Source organism: Capsicum annuum, chromosome 1 (assembly GCF_002878395.1).
Source record: "Capsicum annuum cultivar UCD-10X-F1 chromosome 1, UCD10Xv1.1, whole genome shotgun sequence".
Taxonomy (NCBI): Eukaryota; Viridiplantae; Streptophyta; class Magnoliopsida; order Solanales; family Solanaceae; genus Capsicum; species Capsicum annuum.
In genome coordinates this window covers 120,467,479-120,491,078 of record NC_061111.1, presented here as the reverse complement: position 1 = coordinate 120,491,078, position 23,600 = coordinate 120,467,479, and the positions used below count along the sequence as shown (strand labels likewise).

The 23,600-nt window shown below is 35.4% G+C and overlaps 1 protein-coding gene across 4 annotated transcripts in view; it reads left to right on the top strand.

Moving 5' to 3' along the window:
- LOC107852295 overlaps positions 1–18,123 on the top strand; it is a 39,213-nt gene extending 21,090 nt beyond the window's left edge. For 2 of the 4 annotated variants that reach the window (XM_016697354.2, XM_016697357.2), the window contains exons 4-5: positions 11,647–11,742; positions 17,850–18,123. In XM_016697354.2, the coding sequence (XP_016552840.1) occupies positions 11,647–11,742; positions 17,850–17,885 (132 nt within the window). In that variant the 3' untranslated portion in view covers positions 17,886–18,123. The remainder of the gene's footprint in view (positions 1–11,646; positions 11,743–17,849) is intronic. The other 2 variants (XR_007052433.1, XM_016697355.2) reach the window with 2 other exon arrangements.
- Positions 18,124–23,600: the final 5,477 nt, after the last annotated feature.

Here is a 23,600-nt window from a genome sequence, read left to right as displayed (position 1 = left end):
TTTAGGGTTCGTTTGGTAGAGTGTATTGGAAAGTTAATGTATGCATTAGTTTAATGTGTATTAGAGAAGTACCTTGTTTGGTATATCTTTTTACCCCATGTATAACTAATGCTTACATTAGTTGTACACTCTATTGTGTATTGAGGTGTGTATTACTAATACCTCAAAATCCATGGCATTAGTAATGCAATAGATCTAATGCATGCATTAATATGCTTAAAGACACTATTATCCCTCAAAAAATTTTCCGCATCCTTTCCAACATATATATTGAGGGTATTATGTAAAAAAAATAACTTTTTCGAAATTATGTAATTCATATTATTTTTAATATATCGAACCAAACACTGCATAAGAAAAATACAAGCATAACTGATGCAAGCATTTCCAATACAAGCATTACTAATACACCATATTTTGCATTATTCTTATACACTCTACCAAACGGCCCCTTAGAGAGTTTGAGCAAGTGGCTAGGAATTAGGAGATAGCTTGGAGGCAAAGATCTAGAATATAATGGCTTATAAATGGTGTCGAGAACACCGAGTATTTTCATTGAATTGCCACAACGCGTAGGACATTTAATTCCATTGACAATTTAGAGGCGGAAAGGGCCTCCTTTACAGATCCTGAAGATATTAAAGTGGCCATTATCAATCTTTCCTAGAATCTTTATAAAGAAACATAATGGAGGCCTGTTTTTAAGCTTCAAGGGGTCTCAAGTATCAACATTGAGGAAAAAGAGTAATTGCAAGAGCAATTTGATGCAGCTGGACCTGTGGATTGTGCCATATTATATGCTAGGTATAAGGCTCCTGGCCCATATAGTTTTGAAATGAGGAAGAAATAGAAGAAAAAAAAAAAGAGAAATTAGTACTTACTAGTCGCCATCTCACACAAAGTCATAGTCGCAATCGCCAAGCAGTAAGCAATCGAACCAAAATGGAAAAAAAAAATCCTAAAATTACCTTTTATCCCTAAAACCTTAATTTTTTTAAAAAAGTAAAATGGCGTTGCCATTATCGCCTCGCCTCGCCATGTCGCCATCCTCACCTAGGCGTCGCCCTTTTGCAGGTCACAGTGCCACGAAGGCAGGTGACGACACTGCCTCGCCTCACCTCGCCATTCGCCATTGGCGATGTGGCGAGTGACATTAATAACATTTGGTTCGATAGTCTCGAGAAAGTATTAGTCATTGATGACCATACTTTCGTAAAAACACCATTGAGCGGTCGTTCCTCTCCTTTATCTTGAACCTCAAACAAAAGATCGACCTCACCATCGCTCGACTAAGAATTTCAAATGGAAAAAATAATTGAACTCCACTTAAGGCGAAGGAATCGAGTGAAGGCTTCAAACTAATAGTCATTAGGACTTCTATGAATGGAAAGTAACGAAGTCCTTTTCTTGACTTAGCCTTCTAGTGAATGGAGAACCTGTTGTTTTTGTTCCTTCATGATGTTTCCTCTTTCTCCTTTCCTTTTCATGTTAGCCATGGAAGGTTTCAACAACATGATGAGGGTGGGTACTCCAAATAGGTGGTTGAAAGGGTTCAAGTTAGGCAACAATTGAGGAGATGAGATGCATAAATGTCTATGAAGCTAAGGCAGAATAACTTAGTGGGCATTTTGGCGATGAAAACAAAAAACGTTTCACTTTATTTGAAATTTTCAAAGTTGGAGTTGAATTGTCTTTGCCCATACTTCTTCATATGTTTAGAATTTGAATGCACAAAATTATAAACTATGATTTAAACATGAAATATAATGTAAATGGGGTTAATTTTATAAAAATAAAAAATTTAGGGTAAATTTGAAAAAGAAAAATTTATAAAAGTGAAAAGAATAACAGGGTTTTGGGTGTTTTCGAAATTTTAAGTACAACTTCAAGTTGTATTTGGAATTTTTTGGCCAATGATTTTCAAATAAAGTGATTTTTTTGGGAAAAAATTGAAAAGCCAAATAGGTCCTTTACTTTATGAGAATGATTTTGGTGATATTTGTGGCTACTTCTGGTTTGTGTGTAAATTAGAGGATGATCAGTGTATTTCCTATCAAAGAAGGTGTCACACATGCAAATTCTGACTAGCGTATGGGTATGTAGAATAGACCAATTCCTAACTGTGTATCTAGGCATGCTTTTAGGCAACAAACATAAGGAGTTGGAAATTTGTGATGGAATAGTAGATAAACCTGAAAGAAGCTATCAAAGTGGAAAAGTCAATACCGAGGAAGAATTACTCTCATAAATTCAGTATTGGATTCACTACCAACAACAACAACAAACCCAGTATATTCCCACGTAGTGGGGTCTGGGGAGGGTAAAGTGTACGCTGTCCATACCGCTACCTCCAAGGAAGTAGAGAGGCTATTTCCGATAGACCCCCGACTTAAGGCAAAAGATAGTAAACAAAGTCGTAATACAACATGCAACAAGGTGGATAGAATAACAAAGATACAACACCCACAGAGTAATACCATACACTCACAAATCAAAGACACTCACCACACCCAAACTCTCCTAACTACTTGCTATAACTCACCCACACACTAGCCTTCTAACCTAATCCGCGTCCTCCAAACCTTCCTATCTAGGGTCATGTTCTTAGTAAGCTGTAACTGCTCCATGTCACATCTAACCACCTCCCTCTAGTATTTCTTCGGCCTGCCTCTACCTCTCCTGAAACCATTCAAAGCAAGCCTCTCACACCTACAAACTGGGGCATTCGTGCTCCTCCTCATCACATGCCCAAACCATCTCAGCCTCACCTCTCGCATCTTGTCTTCCACCGAAGCCACTCCCACCTTTTCCCGGATAGTCTCATTCCTAACTTTATATCCCCTATTAAGTCAACACATCTAACACAATATTCTCATTCCTTCCACCTTCAATCCTTGGATGTGAGAGTTCTTGACTGGCCAACACTCCGCTCAATACAACATGGTCGGACAGACTGCCACTATGTAGAATTTGCCTTTAAGCTTGGGAGACACCTTCTTATCACACAACACTACCGAGGCGAGCCTCCACTTTATCTAACCTACCGTATTACCCAATACCATCAATTTCTCTATTCCCTTGTATCATAGACCCAAGATACTTAAAACTATCCCTCTTACAAACATCTTGGGAGTTCAACCTCACTACTACCTCGTCCTCCTGCCTCTGGTCATTAAACTTGCATTCCATATACTCCGTCTTGGTCCTACTCTACCTGAACCCTTTGATTTAAGGGTTTGTCTCCAAACCTCTAATTTCTCATTCACACCCCCTTGCGTCTCATCAATCAGAACTATGTCGTCCGCAAATAGTATACACAAAGGCACCTCTCCTTGAATACTCTGCGTCAACACATCCATCACCAACGCAAACAAGAACGGACTAAGCGTCGATCCCTAGTGCAACCGTGTCAAGACAGGAAAATGGTCTGAATCTCCTCCCACCGTCCTCACCTGAGTCTTCGCTCCATCATACATATCCTTAATAGATCTGATGTATGCCACCGGAACCCCGCTCACCTCCAAGCATCTCCAAAGAACCTTCGTAGGGACTTTGTCATATGCCTTCTCCATGTCGATGAACACCATGTGTAAGTCCCTCTTTCTTTCCCTATACTGCTTCACCAATCTTCGCACCAGGTGAATTGCCTCTGTCATCGAGCAACCGGGCATAAATCCCAACCGATTCTCCGAAATAGACACGATCCTTCTCAACCTTCGGTCGACCACCCTTTCTCAAATCTTCATAGTGTGACTCAACAACTTAATACCCCTGTAGTTGTTGCAACTCTGAATTTCACCTTTGTTCTTATATAACGGGGTCATAGTACTCCATCTCCAAGCCTCAGGCATTTTCACAGTCTTGAAAATGTCGTTAAACAAATTGGTCAACCACCTTAAACCTGTCCTGCCAGTATACTTCCAAAAATCCACCGGGATCTCGTCAGGCCCCGTCGCCATACCTTTTCGCATCTTGCAAATAGCCTCTCTAACCTCAACCCTAAAACGTTTACAGTAACTGAAATCATGACACTCCTCAGAGTGCTCCAGCTCCTCTAACTCAATGTCTCTGTCTCCCTTATCGTTCAAGAGTCTATGAAAATACGTCTGCCATCTCCTCTTAATGTGAACGTCCTCCACCAGCACTCTACCATCATCCCCCTTATGCACTTCACTTGATCGAGGTGGCGACCCTTCCGTTCCCTAGCCTTAGCAAGCCTATACAACCTCTTTTCCCTGCCTCTCTCCTCTAACCCCACATACAGGCTCTCAAACGCTGCTCTTTTAGCAGCCGTCACTGCTAACTTAGCCTCCTTCCTAGCTAACTTGTACTCCTTCCTATTCACCCGCTTCTCATCTTCATCCTTACTCCCAACCAACTTAACATACGCCCCCTTCTTAATCTCCACTTTCTTCTTAACTTTTTCGTTCCACCACCAGTCCCTTCGATGTTGTCCAGCCCGGCCCCTCAAAACACCCAACATCTCTTTAGCAGACTCCTTGATGCAACTGACAGCCCTATCCCACGCACCATCCACGTCTCCCCTACACTCCCACACCCTCAATTTTGCCACCTTCTCCCCTATCTCCAACGCACTAACAGGCGTCAAGCCGCCCCACTTAATTCTGAGTCGACCTTCCTGGTCCCTTCTCTTCTTTTCCTTCTTGATAACCAAGTCCATCACCAGAAGCAGTGCTGGGTCGAAAGATTCTCACTCGGAATGACCTTACAGTCCTTACACAACGCCCTATCACCCTTCCTAAGCAGCAAAAAGCCAATCTGAGTCTTGGCTATCGCACTTCGGAAGGTAATCAGGTGCTCCTCCTTCCTCGAAAAACTTGAATTCACAATCACCAGCCTAAAGGCCCTCGCAAACTCCAATAGGGAAGCTCCCTCTCCATTCTTATCCCCAAAACCAAAACCTAAACCTCTATGCACATCGTCATAGCCTCCTGACAATACCCCAATGTGCCCATTGAAATCCCCCGCTATGACAATCTTCTCTAGGCACACTTCTCATCACCTCGTCCAAAGCCTCCCCAAAACTCATTTTCTCCTCCTCGCCCAAGCCCACCTGCGGTGCATAAACACTACATACATTCAGAGTAAACCCCTTAATGACCAACTTAATTGTCATCAACCTATCACTGACCCTCTTAACCTCCACTACCTGCCCTCTAAGATCCTCATCTACTAGGATGCCTACTCTATTCCTACGCCTCTCACTTCCTGAGTACCACAACTTGTACCCATCCACATCCATAGCCTTAGACCCTACCCACTTAGTCTCCTGAACACATAATATTGATCCTCCTCTTCCAAAGAATCTTCACAAGCTCTAGGACTTACCCTGAAGGGTCCCTATGTTCCATGACCCTACCCTCAACCTATCCTCTCTTGCCTCACGCCTACCTCTACCACCCCTCCACCCAACCCCAAACCAGCCCTGACCCCAGACCTTGACCCCACTCCCAACCCTGCCCTCCCTTCTTCCCCCACTCCCAAAACAACTCCCAGCCCCAATCCCCTTGGACATGACCCTATCCTACCATCAACCCCCAAAGCCACTACTCAAAAAAACAAAACACAAACAAAACAAATAAAACAGTAGCCACCAATACAAGCAAGCAGGCAACACACTAAATTCAATGGAAAATTGAGAGACACAGAATGGCTAAGTTGCTTGGACTCGGGTGCATACGGGCACGGATCTAGAGGTCGGATCCTTCACGGTCTTAATTTAAAGATTCGAGGATATGGATCTAGGGATGGATACGGGTACGGGGATTCGATAAAAAAATATTTATTTAAGTATCTAAAAATAGAGTTATAAAACATAAATTATGAGATATTATATGAAGAACTTGAGGAAAAAATGTTGTTCAAGAAGAAAATCTTGGAAGACGATAAAAAGAAAAGCAATAACATAGAAATTTCTATATACAAGGTATTCCATTTTCTTCAATTTCACCTTAGCTTTTTCTTATTACAAAATTTCTTAAATTTGTTTGGACTTTTCCAGTTGATTTTAGTTAAACTACCCAAAATCGGTTGACCAGATCGGGTACGGATCCAACACCCACACCCACACCCATGTCGTGTCGACACGAGTGCAACACCAAAAGTGAAGATTCTGAGTAACTTAGCAGAATAGTAATTTCACTTAATAAACAGAAGTTAGAAGTCACCGTGATACGCTTGTAGGCCAAGTCCTCTCTTCTTGCGTGCTATGTTGGATTCCGACAAATTGATGTAGAAATTGATTGCTGGAATATTGTCGTTGGGTCTTCGCCGAAATGTCGCTGGAATGTCGTCGGAGTATCGTTGGAATTCGATCTGGTCGAGCACAACCTATTAATCTGGGCACCGGCTGTCGTCGGACCAACCCGAGTGGCCGGCGCTGCATACTCACTACCGTCGTCGGGGTCGAGCCAGCGGAAATCCTGTCCCGCCGACAATAGCAGTGAAAAGACTGAAAAGAGAAAGAGGGAGAGGGGGAGGGAGAGAACGGGGGGGAGAGAGATAGTACACTTACCTGTCGTCGGCGCGATTAAGCTGTCACCGGCATCGGAGTAGCCCAGATCACGTCAAATTGACGTTAAAGAGACGTTGGGGTGAACGACTCAAGAGAGAGAAAGTCTAAGAGAGCTAAAAGCGATGAGGTTAATAAAATAAAATCGCCGATTGGATTCATTACCAACTTATGTAATATCATTATTCCCCATTCCTTCCAAGGTGGAGAAGTGGTTGGATAAGTTGAGAAGAGAATTTTTGTGGATGGGGATATAAAGAGGGCAAAAGAATACATTTAGTTAATTGGCACACTATTTAGTTGAGCAGGCATTAGTTGAGCAGGCATTCTGGTGGCCTTGGTATTAGGAATTTGAAGTGATGGAGAAGCCAGGGGGAAACAGGTCTAGAAAAACATAGCTCCAACCATGGTAAAGTGTTTTTCTTGATTGATAGTTAGAGGAGCTGGTCTTACCCATGCCTTAACCAAGAAAGATTACGAAGGAGATGTTTCTAGATAGCATCTAAGTGTATCCTGTGCAATGAGGCCGAGGAAACTAAACATCCACTTGTTCCTACATTGCGAAGTAACTTCACAGATTTGGCCATTATTTCTTAGCCTCACAGAAACTAAGTGTATAATGCTAGAACATACGACAAATTTTCTTAGCTGGTAGGGAGCAAACGTCAGAAGAAGTGCTGGAGAATAATTCCACCTTGTATATGGTGGACAATATGGAGAGAGAGAAACAATAGAGGTTTTGAAGATAGTTTTATTTTCACTCAGAAGATTAAATGGAATGGTATTGTAACCTTTCGTTTTTGGTGTAAAGAAAGTATAGAGGAAGCTGAGTTAGTAGTACATCTTTTAGGATCCTTGAAATTGCCTTAGTTATTGTTTTGGTTCATAATTTTTTGGAGGTCTTCAACGTGTCCTTAAAGCTGAGGAGTACAATAGGCTGAATACATCCGTATTGGCATCTCAATTAGGCCATATAACTATTGAATCCTTCTATCATTCACAAACCGTGTCAATTAAGCACAATCTGCTGATGTGGCAAGAAATATTAAATGCGTGTAATACACATGCTAATGATGTGGCAAAGTGGCAAATCAAATAACGACACATGACATTTTAACTTTAAAAAAATCATAAAAATGATTTTTTAATGTAATTAAATCTAAATAAAAAAAAAGAAGAGAAAACCCCATTAATACACCCCACCCCCACTGCAGCCTACCCAATCCTTACCCCCCTTCCAAACACCCTTTTCCCGTGTTTGAGCACAAAAAAAGGAAAAAAAATTGAATCTTCTTCTTCACTTATCTCTAAATTTTATTTCTTTTTTTATTATCTTTTTCTTCACTTATCTCTAAATTTTATTTCTTTTTTTTTTCATCATTGAAACACTTCTTCCAACTTTTTTTGCTTTTTAAAATTTTTCTCACTTCTTAAACCCAAGTTTTAGTGAGAAGAAAAAAAAATATCTCACCTTCACTTCTTCATTTCTCCACCAAAACAATACCCACCAACAATTTTAGATGAAAAAATAATAAATTTTGGATTTTGAAGAACCAATAATGGGTAATTAAAGAACCAATCAAAAGAAGCCATTGATTGAATTTTTATTGTATACAAAAAAATACCATTGATTTCTGATGCAATTTGAAGTTATAAAATGTTATGTTTAAAGATTTATGGAAGAGGAAGATGGTGCATGGGAGGGATTACAATGGATAAGATGATAACTTTTTTTTTTTTTTTTTTAAAATTCCTTCCACTTGTCTTTTTTCAATTGGTTGTGTTTTTTATGTTTAATTTTTTTGATTAATTATGGCTTCTCACTCTCCTAGTGGAGAGTGTTACACATGCTATGCCATGTCAGCAATTATGCTTAATTGACATGGTTTGTGAATGATAAAAGGATTTAATAAATACATGGCCTAATTGAGGTGGAAATACGGAAAAAGTCAAAAAGTTTTGGACCTGTGTATGTATTCATCCAATACAATATTGCTAATTTCAAAAAGATAATGATAATTATTTCTAAAAAATGGAGAGCTGAAAAGTCGACATCTGTAGATACCTCAACTCTTGGAGCGTTAAATTAAGATTGAACTCAAAAATTCTAAATGTATATATATTGAGATTAGCACACTTATTGTCTAACAACATAATTATTGTCAGGTTCAACAAGCATGTTTGGATCTAATTGTATTGATGGAATTTGGTTCTCAATCTTGTTAAACGATGTTTGTTTAAATATTTAAAAAATTTAAGACTTCATTTTTTTAGGTGTGCAATATTGAAATTTTAGTATGAGAGGAATAAAATTTTTGAGTTCAAATCTTGGCTCCAATTAAATTTCATTGAGGTTTATTGGATAAGTGTTTTAAAGTAGAGGTGGACATAAATACTGAAAAACCGAAAAACCAAATTGAACTGAATTAATTCGTTTTTTTAGTTTCGGTTTTACCGTTCAGGTTCTGTTCATTTTTTTTATAATTTCGGTATTTCGGTTATAGGGTTTAGGTAATTCGGTTTTTCGATTAAACCAAAATTTATAACATACCTCTACAAATGTTTTTTAGATACTAGATCACTTTGATGAGTTCAAACATTACACTAAATAGGATAGTTGTTTAAATTATAAAGATGAATATAATAATTAAATTTAATATCTTTTGAGTATGTAAAGATGGAGAATTTATTTATTAAACCTACCATTTACCAAAAGTATTTTTAAAAGTCGATCGATATTTATCTACCATCTGTAAATTGCAATAAAACAATACAATGATAGAGACATTAAAATAATACAACTAAATCTAATCTCTACACACAAAAATTTTCTCAAAGTCTTCCGAAATTCTTTAAAGCCGACCAACATTTATCTATCACTTGTAAACTGCAACAAAATAATACGATAAAAGTGATATCAAAATAATACAATTAAACTTAAATTTTACGCACATAAATTTCTCAAAAACGATCAAGATTAATCTACGAACTATAAACTACCACAAAATAACAAACTAATAGAGATATTACAATAATACAATTAATCCTAACCTTTATTTAATTTTTTTTTTAAAGCCGACCTGCATTCATCTAGCATCTGTCAATTAAAATAAAACAATAATAAGATAATAAAGATATCAAAACAATACAATTAAATTTAATCTTTACACAAGAAATTCTTCAAAGTCAACTGACATTCATGTACGACCTGTAACTATAAAAAAAAATAATATAATGGTGATCACAAAGCTTCGATTTTGATCCAACTAATTCTTGTCTGAGTGATCTTGTTGGTAGGTGGTAGATAAAGAAGATAGTTATGAGCAACAAAAAGTATAATATATTCTATTAAAGTGACACATAGAATGGAATATGTTGAGGTATGCTATGAGAAGTAGAAAATAAAAAATATTGAACTAAAAGGACACATTAAGCTAAGCAAATTAAGTTGGCATAACAAGTAGTGTTGTGTTTAAATTAACAATGTAAAAAGGGAGAGATTATATAACGATAAAAAACCTGAAATTGTTGAAACTGTGCTGAGACGGAAAACAATAAACTTTGTTAAGACAAACAACAATGAAAGATCGCAGCTGTTTATAATAATGAACAATGAAAAAAAAACTCAAACGTTTATATAAAAGGACAGAAAAAGCCGTGGTTGAAAGAAACCAAGTAGGAATCAAATGGGATTAAAAAAAATAAATTAGGTAAAGAAAAATTTGGGTAAAGGAAAATTTTATTATGGAGAAAAGCTAAATTTGGTTAAAATACAGAAATCGAGTAAGAAAAATTTGGATATAAGGAAAATTAGGAAAATTTTAGTTAAGGAAATTTTATTATGGAGAAAAGCTAAATTTGGTTAATATACATAAAACGGGCAAAGAAAACTTTGGGTAAAGGAAAATTTGAAAAATTTTAGTTAGGAAAATTTTATTATATTTATTTTGTAGAATTTAATTATAGGGAATAGGGTAAAAGACGGTTTTGTCTAAAGTGTACTGTTTTAATGAAGGGCAAAAAGTTCTATTCACTTTTCTAAGGGCCTTCACACTTTTAATATATTATTATAGATATAGATATAGATTTGTACATATATATACAAAATACAACAATCTCTTAAATAATCCAATGCCCAAATGGCAAATACAGTAGCCCACTTACAAAGTTAAACCAACAGTCCCTAGGGCTAAATCAACATTCCGAATTCCACAAAATTTTGAATTTTTGTAAGTTGTAAGCAAATTCGCAAGACATAAAGACCTTCATTACCAATGAAGCAGTACATAAATCTTGTTAATAAAATTCACAGACAGCATAACATATATATAACAAAGTTAAAAGTTGTAAAACATAAATTTATTTTACTTTAAAGAATAGTTCAATTTACAAACAGAAATAGTCCCATTAAGTAGGCCCAAAACCGAAAAAATCGAATTTAATAAACCGAAACTGACCCGAACCGACCCAAATTGTTCGGTTCAGTTTTCGGCACACATTCCCATAACCGAAAACCGAAATAAATAAACCGAAATCGAACCGAATTACTGAATGCCCACCCCTAATTTAAAGTGACACGTGAGTAGAGTGAGACACGGATATGGGAGATTGCTGTACTGCCAGAAAGTTAATCTTGTATGTAGCGGTCGTTGCTAATCAGAATGCATCTCGAAGGTCATATGTCCACTTAAAGAAAAAGTAGCTTAGACAAACACTTCAATGATTGAGGTTATAATGTGTTTCTCAAGAGTTATGCAAACCTTAAAAGACAAAATATTAAATTAGTAGATCAAAAGTTAATTTATTTGGAAACATCTCGACTTAAATTTGAATTATTAAATGATAGATAAATTTTTAGGTCATCCTAAAGTAGAAAGCGTCTTTCTTAAGTTTGGAGGAGTGTTTCTGAAGCTAGTAAAAGCAGAATAATACATCTCTGTAGGAGAAAATTTGGTGGGCTTTTGTTAAAAAATGCATGCCTACTGTGGTATTTACTTTGATATTGAGAGCATATTTTACTGTATTTTTGGGGTTTAGCTGGGTCATGGTTAACTATTATGATACTTGTTATGTTATATTTGATGGCCCTTATATTCTCGTCTTGATGTTTCTAGGGTAGTCAAAATAATGGCTTTGTGATTGGATCACCTTCTACGGCGAAAACAGCTCAATTTAAGACATCAATGAGCAGATCTATCCACATCACAGATGTGAGTTGTCCTTAAGATGTTTGATGTTCTCAAGCTAGCTCCTCATAACGCTTAGTTTTAGACTTTATATGCTCTAAATGTTGGTATGGATTGCAATGTCCTTCTCTTTATTAGTTAGTATAGTTAAGAATTGCTCAGCGATACTTTTGGATCATGAAGAGCACTTGAGTCTCGAGACCTTATAGTGATAGGAAAGTTTAGTCACATATATAGATGGTCTGCGTACACTTTACCCTCCCCATACCCCACTATGTGGGAATGCACTGGGTATGTTGTTGTATAGATGGCTTCCCTTGAATATTTTCATCAATGGAATCAAGTTGGAGTTTATCTGGGAAGTTCTTCCAGATCTCATAATCAGACTTATTTTTAGTGTCAATTGTGAACAACTTTGAAGTGTTCAGTCCTAAGCGAGAGATAGTCCTCTTGTGATTGGCGTCCTGTTAATAAATGATTGCAGATCGACTTATCTGCACTATTATTTCGGTCTCAGATTACAATGAAGAGTGGAATATATATTCCAATAGACCTTCTTGGTTGAGATTTTGCAAGTCATCCAAATAGGAATTGGTCCTATTTCTACTGTTGTAATATTACCAATTTTACTGCTGAAAAGGCTTCGGATTTATTTCCATTTATATCTCATAGACCATGTAGTCTCTACTGTCATCAGTATTTAACATAGCTGCAAAACATTAGTGTCTGAGAGAAGTGCAAGTCCTTTCTGTTGCGTTTGAACTTCTTTGAGCTTTCAATAGGAAGAAAACTATGTCTATTTGTAAAATATACATTTTGCAGTTTCTTTTGGTGCAAGTACTTACATCGATCTCAGGGACAAGGCCAAAATGAATCATGTACCATCATCTTATTTGCTAGCTAGTTTCTCATCTTTTATCTTAGTTTCATCAGACAATATTTTGCAAGAAATATTTTGGCCATGTTTATGGATAAAAAACATTAGGGGTTGTTAGGTAAGTTGTATAAAATAGTTCTGAATAGGGTTGTATTAGTAATATGCCGACATTAGTTATGTTGAGATTATGCTGTAACGGTTATTTGGTTTTGTGTATTAAAAATAACATGCATTGCATAATTTCTAACAAAGGTTATTTGATTACAAAAATATCCTCCACAAAATACGGTGGAATGGATGTGGAAAAGGTTTTTAGGGTCAATTGTGTCTTTACCCATGTTAATGCACGCGTTAAAAATCCGTGCATTGCTAATCTCATGGTTTGCTATATATTAGTTATACATGGGATAATATAAAATAGAGTGTATAAGTAATGAGGTTGAAAAAGTGTACCAAACAAGGTATTGGTAATACAGAAATGGATTATTTTTTCTAATACATTCTACCAAACAACCCCTTACTTGATCAAAAAATATTTTGCAACACCTAAACTGGAAAGGTGCCTTGGTCAACTGTTAATGCTCCCCCATCTTGTTATTGCCCAAAAGGAAAAGTAAGCATGATGTTGAAGTGTTGGAACTGTGGAGGTTGTCCTATAAAAACCCATCGATTGTCATGAAGCTGTTTGTTGAACTATTGGAGATGAAGTTGTTTGTTGTTTCAGTTTGGCTTAGCCAACAATTACTCCTTTTTGGTCTCTGAAATCCATGTGATACTCCAGCTTTTCCTTTGTTTTCCCTTTTTACTACTCTTCCATGCCCGTGGGTTGATATATATGTATGTCTTCCTTGTCAATTTGTTTGTCATAGCAGATTTCATTTTCCATTGTTCTGAAACTTTTTCCTTGTTTTTTAGTTTTAATTTCTTAAATTGTTTTGAAGCCTGTAAAGTCTTGTTTCATACATGTTCCGCATAGCCCTGTCTACAAAGATCTTTGTGATCATCACCATAACAATCTCAGTTTATCCATACCTTATCAAAAAAAAAAAAGGAACATTCTTATTCTTATCCCTCAGGTTAGTTCACCCCTCTTGAGTTTTTCAAAATTTCGTTGCGGGTTGCCCATCTTTCTTTTCTTTTATTTTCATCTAAAAGTATGAAAAGTCAAAATACAATGATAAAAAATTAACTGCTCTCTCTGGTCCATATTAAGTGAATTGCTGAGAAATGGCACACCCTTTAAGAAAAATATTTAAGCACATAAACCAGAAGGCTGTTTTCCACTATTACCTTTTTGATTATTTTCAAACTATTCTCCTAGAAAATGTAAAGTAGTTAAGAACCATATCTAAAGGAAGGATAAATATGGAAAGAGTCCTAACTATTCTCTTGAACTTTAAAAAATTCACCTATTAAGAACTATGAAAAAAGTCTCAACAATTCACTTAATATGGACTAGAGGACTACCTAAGTTTGTACCAAGAAAGTTAATATCACTTAAAAAATACTAACTTATTTATCTAAACCTAATTAAGAAGACAATGTTATTTTGTGAAATTTCTCTTTCTTTTGAAATGAAACAAATCTGCTATCCCAAAATGCGGTGTAGTTTTCGTCTTTTCATAAGTAAAATGAAATAAAACTCTAAATAATGAAATTAAGTCTAACAGAATATTCGCTAAAATAGTGTAAAAACAACGGTGGGTTAAAATGACATGTCTACATCTGCTCCTCTTTGACTAGAAATATGAAAAGTTTTCAAATAAAAAAGTAAACAACAAGACAAGTTTTGATCTTGACTTTCTTACATTCTCTTGTTTTTTGGTTTCATTTGATTTGATTGTAGACTTATTTTATATATGGCATATTGATGCTTGCTTCCTTGATATTTCCATCTACTTTGATCAGGAGTGAGCTAGAATTGCACATGCATACGAACGAAGGAATCTATTTTATGCATATTGATGTCAATTAACCTTATATATTCTCTTTCCTTTGGCTGCCTTTTTAAGTTTATTTCTATATTTGATCTCATTAATCATTTTTATCTACCAACTAATTAACCAGCCAATTCCAATATCTTTCACCTTTAGTTCTATCCCCATGCCAACCTCATTCCAGCCTCTCCTTTCTGATTATAACTCAAGGTTTAACAGCTGCAATTGCACCTCAATTCCAAGCAAGTTGGGAGTGGTTATCTGTATTCTCCATTTAAACCTATCAGTCCAACATTATAAAATTAGTTTCTTCGGCACTGAAAGTTCTCTTTATTTTTTATCGCATTTATCTTTTAAAAGACCTTAACCTCTAATATTCATATTGAACCTAAGGTAAGCACAAGGGTAGATCCACAATGTGGCATGTGGGTTCATGGCTTTGCAAAACCCAATAGCTTTTGTCTAGACCTTGTATATTTAGTAAGAGTTCTACTACATATTTATACATATGAGTGTGCATCTAGTTATTATTGTATACTAACTTGAGGTCATTCTAAGAACCCACAAATTTCAAATTCTGAACTTGCCTCTAGGTAAATATATTAACATAGTTAAAGCCTCACCCGTTGCACTTAATGGAGGTCTGACTCCGGATGATTGAGACCTCAAATGATTAAATGGATTTTTTTTATAAGAATAATTTAATCACTTAGGATTTGAATAGGTGGAAATCATTCATGTCTTTAACAGTCTTAATATTATTAAGAGACTATTCAAAGATTTTTTGTGAAGATGATTTTTCACTACCATTTTTGTACAACAACCACTATCAGTTATCGCTGCACAACCACCGCAGCACTACCGCCACTGCCGACCACCATCTATCCATCACCCCCACTGGCCAGTGGCCACTACCATCAACCACCATCATTCCAACAATCTTCACAGTCACAACTATCACCACTTGCATTGCTAACCACCGCCACTAACATACCATTGTCACAATCAATACCAGTCACTACTTAACCATCATGATCAACCACATCCACCGTTACAATCACCACCGCTGCTAGCGATCACTACCTTTCCTACTATACAACATCCACTGTCACCACCAACCGCCACCGTACAACCTAATAGTTTGTGGATATAGTATTTAAATTATCTTGTTTAAATTTTATATTTTTTAATAAATGGGACAAGGGTTAAAAATACCCCTCTACTTTAGTTTATTGGTTAAATTTTCCCTTCGTTATACTATGGGGTCAGTTATACCCTTATCGTTGTACTATAGGACCAATTATACCCCTGCCATTATGAAAGTTAACAAGATTACTCTTGAATTGGATGAACCCCCCCAAATTACCAATTTTCCCAATTTAACCGATTCATACTTACCTAAGTAAATTAAATAAATAGCTTAACTTAGAAGGTATGATCAAAGCAATTCTTCTTCGTTCAACTTCCAAGTATTGGCAGTCAATCTTTTTCGAATTTTCACAATAATTTTTTAAAACAGTGATATCTAAAGCTCTAGACTAATTTTTTGCCTGAATGCATTTTTTATCATAAAGTTATTTGAGAATCTTTAATGTCCTTTGATTTTATCCGAAGAGTGTACAGGCAGATGATAAAAAGGATCACCCCAACTTCTACCAGTGGAGAAATAGAGCTCAATTCTCAAACAGATGTTTGAGGAATCTATGGAAGAACATAGCTCAATTTTGTCGAGAATGCCTTAGCAACCACACTAATTGTCGAGCCACACGCTAGAGCACCGCCTTAGCACAAAAACCATATAAATCAACAAGGACTGAAGGTTTTCCTACTGTTAGCTATGGTGGTTAATTGCTTTCGTGGATCACTTGAGATGGCCGCTTCGCCGGATTACTTGAATGTGTATAAAATCGAGGAAGGGGGGAGATGAAATGAGAGCAAGTGTTGATCGGTGATGGAGCGCTGGAGCAGTGGGCTTGAGACCAAGCTGTTGTTCGTGAAAGAGAAGGAACAATGGGGTGGGGTGAGTGTATTTGGGGTATGTTTTGTATGGGTTTAGGTGGAAATGGGTCAGGTTAAATTGGAAAAAGGGGTAATTTAAGGGAAATTGGGTAAATTTTTTTTGTTTTGGGGGAATTCATCCAATTCAAGGTAATCTTGTTAACTTTCATAATAGCAGGGGTATAATTGGCCCTATAGTATAACAACAGGGGTATAATTGACTCCATAGTATAATGAAAGGAAAATTTAACCAATAAACTAAAGTAGAAGGATATTTTTGATCCTTTTCCCTTCATAAATAAATTACGAACATTTAAATTTGAGAAAACAAACCATCTTATTGTTCATCTGGTTACATCTTAATGTTTATATGTATACACAGATTCAGACTTCTTAATATATATATATATATATATATATATATATATATATATATATATATTTTTTTTTTTTTTTTTTTAAACAGACGTCCCTACAACTTTGTCCCAACTAATTGGTATCCCTTAAAATGATCTGTATAGGTGATACCAATTAGTTGGAATTATGTAACATGGACCTTGAGAATTTATGTAACCTATCCCAACTTGCTTTGAATTGATAGCTGTTGAGATTGGGTGGTTAATTTTAAGTGGTAGATAGAAATGATTAATGCTCTTTAGAATACTACCGGAGGAGGCAGCCAGTAAGATAATAGTAGCAGAAATGTGATGTCAGGGCTTCGTACGTTTCTGAAAGCGTTGGGATAATTACTGCTTTATTATGTATAGACATTTGCCTATTTTGATTTTTAGTTGCATTAATTATAGCTTCCTTGTTAATAGAAAAGTGGATTCCGAATTATCTTTCATTTGAAGGCATGACATGATCTTGTAGCACTTACCAACAAGGTCCTATTGGTTAGTATTACTCCCAAGAAATCATTATAGAATTTAATAGAATTCTCATACCTACTTGCTGCCCCTCTCCTTTCTTTTGTCTCTCCCTATTTCTATCTTAGCCCCAGAATGACCCTGACACAAACATTGCTCCTTTAAGGTTTTAACTATGGTGCTACTAGATACATGATTCTGATCTCAACACTATTTCTGCTTCCTGTGAGCTTCATTTTGCTGTTAAAATAGTAGGTTAAGTAGCTGCCTTTTCAATCTCTTTCAATTCAGATTGGCAGAGGAGGTATTGTTGCCAAATTGACTCTTGGGTGCTACATAGAATATTCTTATTACGTAGTATTTAATTTCGAGGATTGATTCTTTCCAAGCTCATTTATTGAGTTTGAGGATAGATTCTTTCCAAGCTCATTTATTGAGTTCCATTTGCAGGACGACAGTGCTACTAGAAGTCCCCAACATGTCTGAGACTTGGTTGTGTTACAATGAGCATTTTGGAAAAGTCCATTCTCCATTTTTTATCTGGAGATTCAGTTTGTTCACTTGATTCAACAAGTTTGTGTATGGTAGTGAGTTCTGTACAGTGACCGAATGGTAGTATTCTTTTCCAGGATAATACAAATTATAAACCTCATTTAGTTGTCCTGTAAAGATAACCGTGTAAGTTCCTATATTCTGGCAATGCAATTTTAAATCTTTCAAGTTAGCTTCTTGCGGATGTCTCAGTGTGAGGTTCATCAATTGGAGATAGGTTTTAAATTCTATCGCATAGGTAATTGGCTTCTACTTCTTCCCTTGTATCTTCCTCACCATTAGCATTGGACTTGAGTGATGCAACTCAATATGCCATTGGAAATCTGTGATATGATGTCTGGCAAGTCTATCATTAATAGGGAACTTGGCAAGAGCCAGTGCAGTCAGCATCTTTCATCTATTGTTTGGTAGATTTGTCATTGCAGCAGTTTGCGCTTCATTTATTTGGCCACTTACAAATTGAATAATAGAAGATGACCTTTTCATATAAGATATTTTTTTTTAATTAATTATTATTATTATTTTATATTTTTTTAAAAGAGAGCACTAACTAAAAACAAATTGTAAGAGGCTGCTGTACACGTAAATTTGACCCTCCCCAAAAGTCAAATCAAATTAACCCAATCACCTGATCATTCAGCCTATCCATTTGATAATTTTCCTAAAAAAAAGAAAAGAAAACAACAAATCCACCACACCAGTTTTACCCCTCATAGCAAATTTACAACAAAATAATCACCTTCCCCTATCCAACATGGACAACTCAACATCTCACCTCACTACCCCCTCTAGCTCCCCCCTCCCTTTCACGTTTTTTCCCCTTCCCATAACAGATAAACAAACACCTTACGCTATATACGCACACCACTCACAATATACAGAACACACTCATACATACCGGCAAAAAATGATAGTATATACACAACACACACAAAACCGGAGAGAAAATCAGTGAAAGGGGAGTGGGAAAATCATAGAGAATCTAGAGAGAGAGAAATTGAGAAAGGGAGAAGAGGAAGAAAACAGTGAGAAGAAACAGACTGAGAATTTTCGATGAATTCTCGTTAGAAAACGCCGCTACCATCGGAGAATTCAACTTGTTCTCCGTATTTCGTTAGTGCCTGAGCTCGCTGGAGCTTCGACGAGACGAAAACAACACCCCAGTCAAAAAACACTCCGCTTCAGACCCAAATCCACCAAAATACACTAAATAATCTCGAAACCGACCCCCCTCCAGTTCCTGGCGAAATCCACCAAAAAATGAACGAAACAGACCTGTTTGTGTGTGAAATTAGGTACGGATTGTTCTCTATTTCATAATTTTAGGCTTGGATTATTGAAAACAAAAACGGGTGTAGATAAGAGCTGGGTTCGTTCATAGTGCTGTTCGATTTGAGGTCGAAGTTGGATTTGAAATTTGTGTTGAGGTTTTCTGTTGGAGGACTTTGATCGGGTTTTGGTTAGCTCACTGTCATCAAAAATCAAATTTGATTTATCGAGGTTCAATTTTCAATTCTATTTCCTTAATTTTTTTATGTAGCCGTGGATGTGATTTGATAGCGTTGTTCTATTTGTTGGGTGATTTTACTTGATGTTTGTTTGTTGTGAATAATTGATTTTGATGGTATAAATTGATGATAATATAGGTTTGGATAACTCACTCCACGTAGACGGGAATTGTAAAATTGATAAAGGAAATATTGGTTGTTTTGATTCATAGACGGTTGTTTAATTTGGAATAAGTGTGTCAATTTTGATTAACCTCGATAATATCATGTTTAGGTCGAGAATTGATAGGCAAATCTTAGGTTTTGGGTAGGTAAGCCGTAGGATTCTATATTATCGAATGTGTGAATGCTTGTTTTGAATGATTTTTTTTATTTATATCGCATGTTTATTAAATATATTTATTTGTCGGGAAATGCCCCGAGGTCACATGTATATATTTATCGGGGAATGACGCAAAATTCTGTATTTGGAAGATTGTTCGTGTTCAAGGTCTGAGATATCGAGTAAAGCATAGTTTAGGGTAGTTAGGTTAGTTTAGGTTTTCATTTCAACACTTCTTTATTCGGTCTGTATTAATTGGACAGGACATAATTTTTTTTGTAATTTTGATTGTTTGGTTGTTGGTTTTCTTGTTTATGTAATTTGTTGGTTTATACATTTCATAGTCTCATATTAGACGAATAACTCGCCGAAGCGACCGTGATCGAACCACGGGATTGAGGGGTGTCTAACACCTCCCCCTTGGTCAATAAAATTCTTTAACCGAAATCTCAGTTTGTGGATCAGTTTTAAGAGTCAAATCATTTTTTAAAAAGATTTTCAAATGTGACTTGGCATACAGGTTTATGCTAAGTGGTGAATCTGAGTTTAATTGTAATTTTTTTTTTTCGAAATAAATTTTCATTTCTAGTCACTTTCATAATAATTTTTTTGGGCATAATACATAAATATGACCCTAAACTTGACATCAAATTATAACATTGACCTTAAACTTTGACAGTGCATAAATAGGACCTTTAACTATTCAAAACCTGAACAAATAAACACCCCGATCTTATGTGACAAAACACGTGTTGTACACGCAAACGGTGCGCGTCCGAGTTGGAATTGAAGGGTTTTTTTTGTTAAGCGTTTGTATAGTTAAAAGGGCCTATTTGTGCATCAACAAAGTTAAAGGTCATACTTATAATGAGTTTTTTTATTAGGCGGCACCATATGAGTGGATTAGTAATCCACGTCAGAGCAAGTGAGGTACACACGTGTAGTTGCAAAATCGGAGTATCTTTTTGTTCAGGTTTTGTATAGTTAAAGGGCCTACTTGTGCACTATCAAAGTTTAAGGTCAATGTTATAATTTGGTGTCAAGTTTAGGGTCATAATTATGTGTTATGCCTTTTTTTCGAACAAAAACAATCATTTTCGGTAAAAAAGGTGTGTGACGACTCTTGTGATTTTTTCAGAATTCGAGCTTTATTGTTGAGTTGTATTAGCTTTGTTTGATACTATAGATATATAGATGTCTTGTTTGGTTATCGTGTTATCATTGTTGGATGTTTACGTGCTATGTATTTACAACTTTCTTCATCTGTTACCGCTTTATATCTGTCATCATATGCATTACCTCGAGTCATTTCTTTCGCAACAAGTCTCACAGTACACGTTGTGTGACGATCCTTCATTGAGTGACCCTTATTTTAGGAGGAGGAGTCGTCGACTGGTATGAAGTAGGTGGAAAACAATCGCAACCACTATTGACGATATATTCATCTGAACAGTCTTGTTAGTTGAAGCTCAGCCTAGGTGAGCTTTTAGGTCATTCTTATTTGAATCATGTTGAGACCTACCTGGAACCGTTTAGTCTTTTGTAGGAGACTCACCCTTAAACATTCCTACGTGCTAATTATTGCATCTTTGAGGGTAATAGAGTCATTTGACGGACTGATTTAGGGAAAACATGTGTTAGAATTAAGGGAAAGAATGTGTTTGGTTTATAGGAGTTTTTGATAACTTTTGTTTTCCACATTCAAAAATTCAAAAAGATTTTATTTATCTTTTGCACGTATTTTCTCAAAAATTAAAACTTCAAAAAGAATTTTCCTTTGTTTCCTTTAGCATGCATTCACAACTTAATTTTTTTTTTTTTAAAATTATTTGATAGGAGAAGAAAATTGGAAAAAATATGTTAGAAATTTTGTACATTTCATATAACGAAAATGCCAAAAAAAAAATTTCTGCATCAAAAATTTGAAAAAATATTTTATTTTATTGGTACTTTATTTTTGAATAATTCCATATGCAAATACCAAAAGATTTTTTCTTTCATAATTTTAATTTAATTTTTATATAAAGCTTCAAATCAAAAATGCAAAATAAGATTTTATTGAAATTTGCCATCATTTGTTTTGATTGTGTCTCTCAAGTTAGCGTGAAATCTGTTATTTAATCTTTAATTATCTAATTTGAACGAACTATGTACACCTGATTCTCCTCTCTCTCGAGAGTGAGATACGTAGGCAACCCTTCTTAAGTTCGGTGATCTTATTTAAAAAATCAAAAAGATTTTCTTCACTCTTCATTCAAAACAAATGTTTCATATACATCTCTAAAAGGAAAAACACAAAAAGATTTTCCTTTAATAATTTTAGATTTCATTTTGTATGAAATTCAAAAGGAAAAAGGCTCAAATATGTCATCGAACTATCAGAAATGACTCATTTATGCCATCCGTTAAAAGTTTGGCTCGTTTATGCCATCACCGTTACAAAACAGGTTTATCCATGCCATTACTTGTTAACGGTGGTTTTTCAAAAACAGCTTTGCCACGTGTCGTCTTACTTAAGGGCCACGTCTTTAATTAAAAAAAAAAGAAAAAGCTTAAATATGCCATCGAAGTATCAGAAATGACTCATTTATGCCATCCATTAAAAGTTTGTCTCGTTTATGCCATCGCCACTGCAAAACAAGTCCAATATTTTTAAGGCGTTTTTTTATAAGGCATAATACATAAACAAGACCTTTAACTTGTCATTAAATTATAACTATGACCTTTAACTTTGCTAGTGTACAAGTAGACCCTTTAACTATACCAAATCTGAATAAAAAAGTACTTAAATCTTGCAACACATATGCGTGAAACTCAATCGCTCCTACATGGACTAGTACTTCAACCAAATGCTGCCACCTAATTAAAAAGATACACGTAGATTTTAGATATTAACTTTGCCGATGTACAAGTAGGCCCTTTAACTATATAAAAGCTGAACAAAAAGAACACTTCAATCTTGCAACACATATGCATGAAAATCGCTCCTACGCGGACTAATACTCCAACTAAATGCTGCCACCTAATTAAAAAGATATACGTAGACTTTAGATGTTAAAAAAAAACTTAATATACTACCATCACAAATACATGTACTTTTTATATTTTTTCTTTTAGAAAAAAATAGTTCATTAAAGGTTGCCTTCTTTAAAATAACATTCAAGCCCAATGAAAATTAAAAGGTTCATTTAGAAGATGTGAAATCCAATGAAAATCCAACAAAATTTTCATCTCTTATTCCCTTTCAATTAAGAAAAAATTATTGAAATTTTAACGAATGACATAAATGAGCCATTTCTTATAGTCCGATGACATATTTGAACCTTTTCTTTTTGTTTTAATTAAAGATGTGGCTCTCTAGTAAGATGACACATGGCAAAGCTCTTTTTAAAAAACCACTGTTAATAAGTAATGGCATGAATGAACCTGTTTTGTAACGACGATGGCATAAAAGAGTTAAACTTTTAACAGATGGCATAAATGAGCCATTTTGATAGTTCGATGACATATTTGAACCTTTTTCCAATTCAAAATCGAAAATCCAAATAATTTTGTCAATATTATTTGAAAAAAAAAATAATTTCTTTGATTAGTTGTTTTCACATGTTGCTTCATATGAAAAATACAAAAAAAAATTTCTTTGGATAATTTTAATTTTTATTGTGTACGAAATTTAAAATCAAAAATTTAATTTGTTTTTGTCAATATTTTAAAAAATAACAACAAAAACAACAACAACAACAACAATAATAATAATAAAGAAAAAGAAAAAGATTTTCTTTGCTCTTTACTTTAGATTAGTTGTTAGCACGCATTGCT